General features: G+C 55.1%; 1 protein-coding gene across 1 annotated transcript; it reads left to right on the forward strand.

The window, feature by feature from the left end:
* The first annotated feature begins 449 nt into the window (after positions 1 to 449).
* On the forward strand, positions 450 to 13,791 carry LOC116648131 (angiotensin-converting enzyme-like protein Ace3). The gene is made up of 15 exons (XM_032429968.1): positions 450 to 606; positions 705 to 841; positions 1,249 to 1,407; positions 1,676 to 1,763; positions 1,958 to 2,101; positions 2,879 to 3,070; positions 3,186 to 3,283; positions 3,384 to 3,556; positions 3,866 to 4,089; positions 4,213 to 4,357; positions 6,239 to 6,337; positions 6,797 to 6,919; positions 10,733 to 10,917; positions 11,454 to 11,863; positions 13,493 to 13,791. The coding sequence occupies exons 1-14, from the start codon at positions 450 to 452 to the stop codon at positions 11,846 to 11,848; spliced, it is 2,319 nt and encodes a 772-aa protein (XP_032285859.1). The 3' UTR covers positions 11,849 to 11,863; positions 13,493 to 13,791.
* Positions 13,792 to 13,996: the final 205 nt, after the last annotated feature.

The following is a 13,996-nucleotide window of genomic DNA, read 5'->3' on the forward strand; positions in this document are numbered from 1 at the left end:
AAGAGAGAAGGAGGCCAAAAATGAGAACATAAGAGGTCAAGTCAGAAGAACAGGGAGAGACACCTGTGCTTCCAGATTCCAGAGACCCAGAGATGTCACTTCCATACATCTATCCATCCACTCATCCATTCATCCCTCATCCTACCCATCTTCTCAGAGGTGATGCCAGCCTGTGGAGGGCAAGGGTCTCATCAATCCCTGGCCAAGGTCCAAGGGTGGTTCCAATGCCAAGGAAAAGTGACCAAGTAGACCAGAATAAGCTTTGGCCTAAAAATCAAGAGCCCTGGTTCTCTTCTTGGCTCTGCCACTAACTAGCTGTGTGAACCAGGTCATGTGGCTTGACCTCAGTCTTCTCACCTGTAAAATGGGAACTGTTGGACCAGAAGGTGGGTGGGGGTTTTCCAGTTCTGACATTCCATGGCTAACCCTTCAGGCTCTGATGTCACAATATGGAGCTGGACCGCCATTGGTCCATAGCCTCACCCAGCTCTGCTGTTCTCTTGGCCATGGGCACAAGATGGACTTGCCATGGACCTTCTCTATTTGTCCTCTTCTGTTATGGGCAGCTTTTGCCATGGCTCAGGACCGAGGGTGATCAGAGCTTAGGTGGGGCTGGGACCTAAAGGAACCTGGGACCAGACAAGGGGACCAGTCAGGGGCAGGCCCCTCCCAGGACAGCATGATGCCCACCTCCTTCTCCGCAGACAAGTTCTACAATGAGACCATGGCAAAGGCGTTCCTGCAGTTTTATGAGCATACTGCCCAGGTTGTGTGGAACCAGTTCATGGAGGCCACGTGGAACTATGTCACCAACATCACCAAGAAAAATCGGGAGGAGATGGTGTGGTACCACCTCAACTTCAGCCCCTTCTCCCCTTGCTCTTCTCAGGGATCTGGTGGGGGGTGGGAGGAAATGGGGGAACCATATCTTCTGCCCCTGTCCAGAGCTAGAGGAAGGAGGGAATCCCCAAAGTACATGTCAAAGCAGGCTGCAAGCTCCGGGCCTCTTGCTGGCCCCAGAAGCGGTCTGGGCAAGAATCTCTTGTTTCTTTCCCCTTGTAAATATTACCTCCTTGCTTTTAAAGACCCAGGCTCCTTCCCTTCTCCCTCTTAGCAAATTTCCAGGGATTATGAACCCTTAAAGTAGATTTTGGGAGGAGGTTGGAAGGACTGTGACCCTGGAGTTCAATGTGGGGCCCTTCCTCCCTCCCTAACTTCCCATGATAAGTATGGTGACCCTCATTCCAGCTGCACAAGGACTCAGAGAGGTCCCAGCACATGCTGTACTTTGGCACCCGGGCCCGCCTGTTTAAGACCTCCAGGTTCCACGATGCGGCCGTGAAGCGCATGCTGAGTAAGCTGCAGAACATAGACAAGGCGGCCCTGCCCCAGGACGAGCTCCGGGAGGTGATGGACGGAACCCCCAGGTCTCCAGGCACATGCTCCCCACCCCAGGGGTGGGTGGGCTGGTTGGGGCGGGGGTTGGGGGGAAGCCAGGCTGCCTGGGCAGGAGGGAGGTTGGTGGGCAGGGCTAGAGCTTCCTCTGGGGGGAGGAGAGAAACAAAGGCTGGTGGGAAGATGCCTCAGACAGGCCTGCCCCTCCCAGCTGGTGGGGCTCGTGCTGGGGGTGGGCGCAAGGGCGCAGGCCTGCTCTAGGTGACACCTGCCCCCCCAGTACAACAAGCTTCTGGCCTACATGGAGACGACATACAGCATGGCCCAGGTGTGCCTGAACGAGGGACCCTGCCTGCCCCTGGAGCCTGGTGAGCACCCAAGCCCTGCCCCCATCCAACCCCAGAGTCTCCAGCATCAGCCCCTTCCACAAGCCGACCCCCGACTACCATTGTCCTCCCTGCCCCAACTGCACTCACTTGTTGGGGGAGGAGGGTCTGCAGGTGAGGGCAGGAGGCAGGCAGGAGTAGGGGGGCCCCACCTTGGCTCCTTTTTCTGGGCATAGACCTCCAAGAAGTCATGGCCACCTCCCGGGACCAGAAGGAGCTGCTGTGGGCCTGGCAGGGCTGGCGGGACGCTGTGGGTCGTCAGCTTCGCATCACCTTCGAGCGCTACGTGCAGCTCAGCAACAAGGCTGCAAAGCTCAACGGTGAGGCCCCCACCCCCCTCCCGGGCCAGCCCGGTCTGTGCAGATGGCACGGGGCACAGGCCGCAGTGGGAAGGGCAAAGCAGAGTCTGCAGAGGGTAAGGGCAGTAGTAGGACCTGGAGATGGGGCCCCTGAGCCCTGTGGCTGGGGGAAGCAAAGGTGTTTCATTCACCATTGGTCTACAGACATTGCTTGAGCACCTACTGTGTGCCAGGCCCTGGAGAGTTTCTAAGGATTTGTAGGTGAAAAGACAGAGAAGGTGTCCACCCTTCTAGGTAGGGCCTACGGTCTGGGGGACAGACAAGATTCGTGCAAACACACATCTCTGGACAAGTGCCGAGAGAGAAGGGGGAAGGGGAGGCCTCGAGACACTTCCCCAAGGCCTGAAAGAAGGCAAGCAAGAAGTGAAAGAGCATCCCAGGCCCCGCAATGGGAGGAGCCAGTGTTTGGGAGGATCTGAAAGGAGCCAGGGTGGTCTGAGGGCTTGGATGGGTGGGGCTCGAGGTGGGTGTCAGGACCAGGGCCTCAACCTGGTCCTATCCAACCAGGCACGGTGAGGAGCACGGAGTGTGTACTTTGCCAAGTGCTTTTCCACCCCCGATCTCATCCAATCTGAACAGTGACCTTGGGAGGCACATTTCCCATTTGGCAGATGAAGACCCTGAGGAACAGGGAGGTCAAGTGGCTTCCCCAGAAAGTGCCTGGGTCTCCTGCCTGCCAGGCCAGGGCGGAAGGAAGGGTGGGTGGTGAGTGCTTCTGAGCCCCCTCTCCTGTCCTAGGTTACAAAGACATGGGGGCCTTGTGGCGGTCCAAGTATGAGTCTGACTCGCTAGAACAGGATCTGGAGCAGCTTTACCAGGAGCTGCAGCCGCTGTACCTGAACCTGCACGCCTACGTGCGTCGGGCCCTGCACCGCCACTACGGGCCCAAGCTTATCGACCCAAGGGGGCCCATCCCTGCCCACCTGCTGGGTAAAGCCCTAGCTGGTAGCAGAGTGGGGTGGGCGGAGCAGGCCTCCAAGCGGGCACCCAGTAAAGGGAGGGATGCTTTCCGGCCTCCTCTGAGCCCCTGCATGCCCCCTTCCAGGGAACATGTGGGCTCAGTCCTGGGTCAACATCTTAGATCTGGTCCTGCCCTTCCCGAGGAAGCCCCCTGAGGATATCACGAAGATCATGAAAAGCCAGGTTAGTACTCGGCCTCCGTCTGCCCCCGTCGGTGCTGCACCCACCCCCCTCCCTGCCCTGGTTCCCGGGCAGGGCCCCACACACCCACTCTTCCCCACAGCACTGGAAGCCCTCCAAAATGTTCGAAGAGGCGGACAAGTTCTTCACCTCCCTGGGGCTGCTTTCCACCCCTCCCGACTTCTGGAAAAAATCAATGATGGAAAGGCCAGCCGATGGGCGGGAGGTGGAGTGCCACGCCTCCGCCTGGGACTTTTACAACAGCAAGGACTTCAGGTCTCACCCTGCGCCAGCACCACCCTCCCGCCCCTCTCTCGCTCTTCTTCTCTTGGGTCCGCTCCCCCTCTGTCTGCCGGTCTTAGGAGGTGTGCAAGGAGGTGGGCGAGCAGGGCTGGAACCAGGCAGCGGAGGGGGATGTGAGCTGGCAATATAGGCAAGGGGGACCCGGAGTGAGAAGGGACAGCACCCAAGGCCCTGGTGGTCTCCAGCCCAACCACCCCAATCCCTCCATGGAGTCTGAATGCAGAGATCTCCCCTTCTCCCAGGGCCTCCCCATGCTCCTTGACCCCTGCCCTTTAACTCTAGGATAAAGAAGTGCACCGAGGTGACCATAGAAGACCTGCTCTCCATCTTCCACCAGATGGGCCATATCCAGTACTTCTTGCAGTACAAGAACCTCTCTGTGATCTTCCGCGCAGGCGCCAACCCAGCCTTTGAAGAGGCCGTGGGGTCGATGATCACCCTCTCGGCCTCCTCCCACAAGCACCTACTCAACAGAGGCCTGCTCAGCCACCAGCACCAGGACTCAGGTGATGGGGACCAAGAGGACCGTAGCAGGGCAGCTGAGCCTGAGGCTGCCGCCGGGGCTCTCTGGGCAAGGCTAAAGGGAGGGAGAGCCGGGGGCCACCTCCTGACTGCCCCCCCTTCCCTAGAGGAGGAGGTCAATTTCCTGATGGGCATTGCCCTGGAGAAGATCGCCTTCATCCCCTTCGCCTACCTGATGGACCTGTTTCGCTGGAAGGTCTTTGATGGCACCATCGGGAAGGACACCTACAACCAGGAGTGGTGGAACCTCAGGTGGGGAGAGGATGACTGCCCTGGGCTCTCTGCCCCCTCCACCCCTGGTGGGCTGGGCTTTCCGGTCAGCCTTAAGGGCACTGCCCTTCGCCATAGGATGCTGCTGCCTCTCCTGGGAGGGCAGAGTTAGGTGTGCCCATGCTGGTGACCTGGCAGCCAAGGGAGGGGGGGGACCCTGGGATAGTATTGGCTGTTTGCTATCATCAGATAAAAGCATCCCTGCTAAAGTGGATCCCTACTAAAGGGGATCAGCCTCACGCTGAATCTGGCACCAGCACTGAGCTGACCTCTTAACCTCTCTAGGGACCCTGCCAGTGGCCCTGTCTGCTCCTGGGTAGCTGGGAAGCTCACACAAGGGTGCACCTGGGCTCCTCCAAGAATAAAACATTGACCACTGGGCAGGCCCCCCTGCTCCTCCTCTCTCTTCCGGTTCCCACCAGTGGGGCTAGCAGAAGGGTGTTTGGTGGCCTGAGCTCTTTCCCTTCCATGGAAAGAGTCCGCATGGGAGAGAGGCAAGCCCACTGCCCCTTTTCCTGCCGCCCCAACACACACGCATGACTGCCTCTGGTTTAGCATCCTTAGGCATGTCAAGGTCAGAACTGGCTGCGGAAGGAGCCCGCCAGCAGTCAGACAGCACCACTCTTGGGTGAGGGGTGTCCATGGTGCATCTCCTCACCGACCACTGGCTGTCTGATGGGATAATGAATGCCCTTGGCCAGGGCGCTCCATCTCCACCAGGCCTCAGACTGACCTGCTCGAGTCTGCTAGCCACAGCATGGTCTGGGGTGACCATGAAGGGGCTGCCTGCTCTGCACAAGGCCCTTATGTTTCTTTGAACCTGTGCAACATCTCATGCTCATTCACAGGAGAAGAATGTGTGACCAGCCCACGGTCACATGGCAACCGAGGGTGGCAAAGCTGGGTGCTCCTCTCTTCGTCCACTCACCCTCTTACCCCCACCCCAAATTCAGGCCCCAGCATTACTGGTGAGGTTGGCAGGGTCTTGACCTTGTACTCCTCCAAGGGCAACCCCCACCAGCCATCTGGTGTACCTGCAGGGGCCCTTTCCCTCCCTGGGTCAACTGCACCCACCACCACCAATGGTGGAAACCAGGGGCGAAGGGAGAGAGGTGGCAAGTTCCTGGGCCTGAACAAGGAAGCCTGGGAGAGCCACCACCCGACTGTCTGTCGACCCCAGAGAATGGTTCAGAGGCGACCAGTGGGCCAAGAGTCAAACAATGAGAACTTTTCATAGACTTTGTCTCTTCCCCAAAGATGGATCACTTTACCCCCATCTTGCAGACAGCGTTTTACAACAGGGCTCAGCGACAATTAGTAACTTTCCCACAGTCACACAGCGCAGAGGGTTAATGGGATCTGAAAGTTAACGGGAGCTGCCAATGACTAGTTCTGTGACCTCCCACCAGTTCCCTGACCTCTAAACTTTGGTCTCCTCATCTGTAAACTGGGAATAATAACAGCACCATGCTGCAGAGATGCTATTCTGTTTTCTTCTCGGCACTTCTTGCCAGATGAAACGACCTTGTGGATTGGTCTCTAACCATCTCCATCATTAAGATTATAAGCAAGACCTTGCTTAGCCCATTCCCTCCCAAGTCCCCAGAACCATGACAGTGTCAAGTGAGTCTGTGTGAAGAGCTTAGCACGGCTCCTCCACAGAGGAAGTCAGTGTTAACTACTGTTACTATTTGATTCTGATTCCCAATCCCACGTGTTTTCAACTCATTTATTTAATCTATAAAAATGCATTAAGTGTCCTGTGTCTGCCAAGTCCACTTTTGGTAGCTATGCAAGTGCTTCCAGGGGAAAAGGTTTTGAGAACCCAGCTAGGTGGTACCAGCCCCCTGCTCTCCCTGGCAGGTTGAAGTACCAGGGCCTGTGCCCCCCCGTCCCTCGGACAGAGGAAGACTTTGACCCCGGCGCCAAGTTCCACATCTCTGCCAGCATGCCCTATATACGGTAACAGCCTGGGCCCTGCCGGCAGAAGCAGCTCTGGGAGTTGGGGGTTGGGGGATATGGGAACCAGGCTGAGGATTCCCAGGAAGGCCCTAGATCCAAATGCTCCCCCCAGATCTCCTCTGTTGGGTCGCACAGCCTCCGGAGGGCCCCACCCGAGGATAATTTGGGCTTTTAGATCAGATCCTGTGTGGGGGGCAGAGCTGTTGGGAATATTCTAAAGCATCTGTACTGTCCCCAAGAGGAGGGCGGAAAAGAAGAAGGTAAGGGTTGGTTCCGAAGGCTAAGAAGGAGAGCCCCTGGCTGAGGCGGGACCTTGCCTAAGGAGCCTCCGCCCAGGAAGACTGGGCCCTGGCAGAGCCCTCGGGCCCCTGCCCATCAGAGCTGCCAGGCTCCACATGGCTCTGGACTTTCCGCCCCTGGCACCAGCTCCCCAGCCTGCCCTCCCGTTCCTCTACCCAGGTACTTCATCAGCCTCGTGCTCCAGTTCCAGTTCCACGAAGCTTTGTGCGAGGCCTCGGGTCACGTGGGCCCACTGCACCGGTGTGACATCTCTCACTCCAAGACGGCTGGCAAGCTTCTGGAGTGAGTGCTCTCCTCCCTCACCTCTTCTCAGCTCCCCTGCCCCTCGCTGGATGCCTGCCCCCGGCCCCCTCTCCTCACCAGGCCACCCTAGGCACCCCGAGCAGGCCTCATTGACCTTAGAGTTTAGTGGAAGTTCTTCCTTGTGTCAGATTGCAGTCTCTCCTACAATGATTGAAGCCCATTTCCTTGTGTGTAGCCCCTCGTGGTCAGAGAGACTATCTAGCCTCTCCTGCTCTCTCTCTCTCTCTCACACACACACACACACACACACATTCTCATACCCACACACTCACACACAAACTTGCACACACTCACTACTACACCCTCCCTCACTCACCTGTGCCCGTGTGTGCGCGCACATGCACACACACACACACACACACACACGCCAATAAATCAAACTGTCCCAGATGGGAAGTCACTTCTGGAGTCCGGCCTCAGCCCCCAGACTTCCATCCGAATCCCTTCATCCTTCGCTCCTAAGGTGCTCGCCTAGCCTCGGCAGCATTTGATGCACCCTTGGGCGCACAATGCTCTTCCCACCTCTTTTTGGGGTGCCCGGATGCAGCTCCCAGGCCGATGCCGGTTGCTTTCATACCAACCTTTGGAATGCTCTGGTCAGCATGTGGTCCACTTTGACTCCCTAACCCCCAATCTTTTTTCCTGCACTTGGTCCCCAGCTATCCTTTTCATTCCTGCCTCCGCGGAGGTGGTTTTGTCCTGAAGCAAATGTGGAGGGGTGAGAGGCTGACCCGATGGTGGGGAGCATTTGCTATTAGAGGCTGGGCTTTCTAAGGAGCGCTCTTACAAGGTCTCACATGAGCAGCTCATAACTTGCAAAGTGGATATGATTAGCCACATTTCATAAATAATGAAACTAAAGCTAAAAGAGATAATATGATTGCCCATCACTGATCTAGCAAGTGGCAAAATCAGGCTTTGAGTCCCAAACTGACTCCAGAGCACATTCTCATTCACACTGTTGCTTCCACCAATCAAGGGATACAGGGCTGGTGAGGTTAGACCTGGGTCGGCAGGCTCCAAGATCAGTGCTCCAACCACTGGGATGCAGAGCCCACCCACTGACATGGTCTTTTCCCCACCAACTTTCAACCCCTTTCAGTGGGTCCATTTCCCAATTGGTCAAGGTCATCTTGAGTTTTATTCCTGTCTCCCAGAGGATTAACATAGCCACATAATTTAGTATCCTCTGTGAATTTAATGAGCATATGTGTGATTCCACCACGGATTTTGTCAGTAACCACTAGGCCAGATGGGGTTGCAGGACTGATCCCCTGGCTTTGCTCCCAGGGAGGGCTGCACCTTGCATGCCGATTATCAACCTAGTCTGTTTGCTTTTCCATCTTTTCACACTACAAGGGTTTATGATAGCCAACTGCCCATGTTTGAACTTTGCTGAATGTGTGGAACATAAGGGGCCTCTCTGCTCTCTGCATTCATGTCTCTGGCCTCCCATTATTTATTCATTCAGCAAACATTTACTTGTGCACGTGCCAATCAGCCTGCCCTGTGTCCAGCAGGTGGCAATGGGCCACAAGATAAATCAATAACCATAATACAAGAAAGGAGTTAGCGCAGTAGGAAAGGGCTTTGGTGAACATGCAGAGAGGAAGAGGAGGTCATGCCGGGGACCAGTAAGGGATCTCTGTCCCCAAAAGCAGAAGTGCAAGAAATGGCAGACAGCTGTTTTCTATACATCAACTCACTTTTAACTCTGAGCCTTCACCACTTGATTGGTGGGACATTTGACCTCGGTCATTCGCACCACCCCCTGTCCTACCACCACCCCCAGGGCACACAAGGCTCCCAGGATCTGACTCGGCACCAAAGCACCTGCCAGTCAACACGGGTCATTGCTCACCCATCCTCACATGTTGCCATCCAGACCCCTGGATGACAGGGAAGACCCCAAGTTCCAGGTTTAGGACTTCGAATGCTATCTTCTGGGCAGAGGGCAGAGGAGAGGGCTCTGAGAAAGGGGGATGTCCTGAGCTTTGGAGAAATGAGACAGAGCAGAGTGGAATATTGGTTGTGTGTGTAGGGTGAGTGCTTGCAGAGGAGAAGGGGGAGGGCAAGATTCTTGGCTGCTCTTTTACCTAATATATCTTAGAATTTGACTCATCTTCCTATATGTGATTGCTCTGGGTTGGTTCTGCTGGGAATGGAGAGTTGAAGTGGATTTGGTCCAAGTTCCCAAAGCCCTTGGCTCATCCAGCCAGCCGTGGTAAGCCTGACCTCGTCCATGGGGCCCATTGCAGCCGCCGTGGAGCTGAGGATTCTAGTTACCACCTTTGCAAGTCTCATGTGCTGGCCACATTGGCTGTGGGCTGGGTTTGGGTCAAACCTCTTGTCCCACTGAGCCTGAAGGACTATTTCTAAATGGGTAGACTCAGTGGTCAAAACTTTTCTCTCATCAGGTCCTTCCTTTCTCCCAGGACCTTGCATCTGATAAAATCCTCTTACCTAAAGTTAGTTGTGGGGTTTTGTTCTGTTTTTCTTTTAAAATTTTTTTTTTTTATTTTATTTGAGAGAGAGAGAGAGAGAGAGAGAGAGAGAAACAGCATGACAGGGGAGAGGGTCAGAGGGAGAAGCAGGCTCCCCGCTGAGCCGGGAGCCCGATGTGGGACTCGATCCCAGGACTCCGGGACCATGACCTGAGCCGAAGACAGTCGCTTAACCAACTGAGCCACCCAGGCGCCCTGTTCTGTTTTTCTTTTAGCCTTCATGACTTTTCTCCTCCATTTCTCTTGGATCTTAACTACATTTTTCCCTAGCAGTTTCTGTCAAGGATCCACTAACCTTTATTTCCCCTCATTCTTTCTCCGTCGTTTATGAAACGATGCATACAAGTGTGCGCATGCTACAAAGCCCTCCTTCACTACCATTATTGGCTTAATCTGCACCACAGTGCAAAGTGGGTATTAATGGGGCCCATTTTGCTGATGGAGAAACTGAGGCTAAGAGGAGTTGAGTTGATTGCCTGAGGTTATACGGCCCATAAGTAGCACTGCTGAGTCTTGAACCCGAGTCCTGTTGGTCTAGACTCCACCGTCCGACTTGTGGGCCTCTAGAGCCCATCTCTCTCCTGGTCAGATGGGGACACAGATTAAGAAGGATCAACGTATGCCCCCCACCGCCTCCGTGGGGGGCCCTAGTGGGGAGCAGCCCGGAGCCCTGGCTTCAGCACACTCTGTGCCCCCACCAAGCCTCAGGCTGGTCCCCCTGCCACCAAACACCGGGTGTGCTTGGTGACACCTGACATTAGTACATCACTGCAGGCAATACACAGAGCACATCCCACGCTCGCCATCTCCCTAATCCTCCCAAACACTCCCCATGAGACCAGAAAGGAGTGGCCCCTCCTCCTACTGACACAGAGCACCTCATGGGAAACAGCGTTTCAAGACTTGATGCCTATCTGAGTCCAGGAGAATAATGATCATCACAGTGGCGGTAATAATAATCAGCTGCTAACATTTATCATCCGTCTACTATGATCCCAGCATTGTGTCTATTTAATCATCATGCCAACCCTAGGAGGTAGTACTGTTATCTCCATTTTATGAATATGGACACTGAGACTCAGAGAGGTTAAGTCACTGGCCCAAAGCCCCACAGGATTCAAATCCAGGTCGGTCTTATTTCAGAGCTCGTGATTTTATCCACGGCGCTGAGCTCTATGGGAAGAGTCTGGTTAGCAAAGCCGTAGGGCCAGGGTGGGGCACACGGAGGGCTCCCAGCAGCACCACCTGACGCTCCCACACAGCCTCACAGCTGTATCCACTCTCCCAGAGATATCCTAAAGCTGGGCTCAAGCAAGCCCTGGCCAGAAGTCCTGCAGAAGATAACTGGGCAGACTGAAGTGTCCACAAAGGCCCTCATGACCTACTTCAAACCCCTGCTGAACTGGCTGGTCACCGAGAACGTGCGGCAGGGGGAGATCCTGGGCTGGCCAGACTTCAGCTGTACCTTTGAAGGTTTGATCATCTGACCCTGGTGCTAGGTCTGGTACGGCCCCAAGCCCTACCCTAGCCTGCCCCGGGCCTGTCCCTACCCTAACCCAGCCTTAACCCCTAGCCTATCTATGACCTGGCTTGAACAAGCAACAGCCTTGTGGCTACGTGACCCTGTCTGCACCTGATGCAGCCTTGGCCAAGACTGCAGCCCACGGCCCAGCCACTGGCTCAGTTGCTTCCTTGCACACTGTTCAGCTAGAGGGCCAGGTTGGCATCTGAGCACAGGGTGGGGTTCTTTCCTCCTGACACCCTTGCACGGAGCCACCACTGGGCACATGGGGACGTAGCCCTATCTAGGCCCATATCCTCTTCCTCTCCCTTCTACTCCTCTTTCTCACCCTCCTTCCAGGGCAATGCCCTCACCTATGGCTTGGAAGGTAGGTGCCTGAGGCTGAGGGAGGAGGCCAGTGGCAGTCAGGTACTCTGATTTCCATGGGGCACCCTAGGGCTCCCTCCCTCCTTCTGCCTGCTCTACAAGACCCCCATGTCTTCCACAGGAAAAGACACAGACAAAGTGACATTTCTGAGTCTGGAGCTGGACTCTGACCAGGCCAAATTTGGGCAGTGGGTGTTGCTGGCCCTCAGCTTGGTCATGTTCCTGGTAGCCCTACTGCTGGCCCACAGGTTGTATGCCCTGGAAAAAAGGTCACTGTCCCAGGACACCAATGCCCAGGACACCAGTTCACGGGACTCCAGTGCCCCTGAGACACAGCCCAAGGCCTACTTCCTGGGCGTAGCCATGGAGCCCCGCCTAGTTGCCAAAAAACAGTGGATCCTGCTGGGCCTCTGCCTCATCCTGATGCTGTGCTCAATCATCTTGACCATTCGGATTTTCACACAGCACTACAGGAAGCCTCCGTGGATGAGAGCTGAATGGTGGAGCTGGGACTAGACACCAGTATGACTGGTGAGGCTGGAGGGCAAGAGGAGGGTGGCAGAGAGGACTGGGGGGCTGGGGAGGGGACAGCTTGCATGCATAGTGTCCAGCTGCAATTGGGTGCAGCTGTGGCCGATCTGGGTACATGGGGGTTTGTAACTGTGTGTGTGGAACTCATGTATGTGAAGCCATGTGTATAGGCTACTGACTCTGTGTAATTCCATGAATGCCCTGAGTTCCAGACCAATCTCCCTCCCCTAGGGAGGGCTCAGGGACCATGGTTTTAGTGACCCAGTGACTGTGTCCCTCCAATCCAGCCCCGACCCCAATTCATGCCCCAAACTGTTCTTCACACAGCCTTGTTTTCTTCAGGAGCCCAACTGTGGGGCTGGGCCAGGACTGCAGTGCCCAAGAAACATCCTGTCTGGCTAGAAACAGGACACTGCTTCAGTCCCCTTATAAAATGTATTCAAGTAGAACTGGACATTCTGTACGAATCACTGGTGCCCAGTTCATGAACATTGTGCTCTGTATGCTATCCAACACATCTTCCTGCTGATCCTCTGGCCTACCCTGTGTTGGGCTGCATAATCCAGCCCCCAAAGCTGCTTGTCAGTTGTGTGAGATGCAAGTATCCTCACAAACTACCCCATGGCCCTCCCTGCCCCAGTCCAGGCCCTCCCAAATGGAGACAGTGGATAGCCTGGGCACCAAGCCAGGCTTGATTAATGATTGACTTCTTTAATATTTAAACAAAGCTCATCTCCAGCCACTCCGCTCTGGAGATGGCCTTGTTCAACACACACACCTGCTGCCTGGCCTGTGGCCCTGGGGATGGAGCACAAGGCAAACAGCACCTTTCCAGGCTCAGTGGGGGAAGGGCAAACGGGATGGAGAGAGCTGTAGGAGGGCATTTGGGAAATGAGTACTCTAGGGACAAGCTTGAGAAGAGAGAGAGAAGGCCTCTGCTCCTTCCCCTTCTAGCCCTTTCTTTCCAGCCCAGGTCTTCCCACCATGGGGATGTCACATCCAATATATGTAGGCTCACTGAGTTTGGACTGAGGCCCTAAGGCTGAAAATCAGTACCTGTCAGAGATTAGGGAGGTCTTGAGGCAAGTAACATCATAGCAGTAACCACAGAGATGGGGCACTAGGGCTAACGTTGAGTTGGTGGGAGGGTGGTCAAAAGATGGGGCTGGCTCTGTCTAGATTAAGGATCTGAACCTAGAAGTTAAGGGTTCAGGGGACAAGAGGGACTGGGCTAAGATCTCCATGGACCCTACCTCTGCCCCAGGTTTCAAGAAGTCTTCTTGAGCTCTAGCTGAACCCAAGAAATTCCTGCTCTGACTGCAGGCTCCACAGCACTCTTGTTTGATGTGTCTGTCAGTGCTCTGACTTTGCTGTGCTGTAATGTCCTTGTTTGTCCCCATTACTAGCTGTTAGCTCTGTAAGGGCAGGACACCCATCATCAGGAGTGTGCCTCTGCATAATATCTTTAGCCAGCACAGGCCATAGAATATGGTGGAGACTTGTTGCCTGGCCCGTTGCCCTGTTTGAATGAGAAAGTGAATGAATGAGTATCCCACTGCCGAAGTCCCTCCTCAGAGCTCAGCATCCTGCTCTGAGCCCACGAGAAACAGCCCCACCTTTCCTCCACAGCCAGCCTGCACCCCCAAATAAGGGGCAGCCAGGACAACTCTGCCCCCTTAGGAGGCCACACTTGCAGCCCTCCCATTCCCCAGCCACAGTGGCCAACCAGGCCCCCATCAGGCATCGTGGCTCTGCGTGGTAAAGGCATACCCAGCCCAGGACTCCAAGCCTCTCATCTGGACTCCGGCAAAAACCTCACTGAGCCTCCTTGTCCATCCTCTCTCCCTCATCCGCCATTGTAAAATTTCTTTCACTGGAATATTTCCTTCGTGTCTAACTGCTTAAGAACTTGGTTGTCCATCAATTAAATCTAGATGTTCAAAATGGCATCTGAGGGTCTTTATCAATTCCCTTTTTGTCCAAACTTCACCTCTCCCATGCCCCAGCTCAGGCCCTTTGCACTGATGCCACCATTGGCCTTTGCCTAAGGTGCATACCCCGTTTGAATGCTTGCCTTCCAAGGCCTGACTCAAAACTGTTCACTGGACCCTCTGCAAAGCTCCAAGACCACCG

The sequence above is a fragment of the Phoca vitulina genome, unplaced genomic scaffold (assembly GCF_004348235.1).
Source record: "Phoca vitulina isolate PV1807 unplaced genomic scaffold, GSC_HSeal_1.0 scaffold41, whole genome shotgun sequence".
Taxonomy (NCBI): domain Eukaryota; kingdom Metazoa; phylum Chordata; class Mammalia; order Carnivora; family Phocidae; genus Phoca; species Phoca vitulina.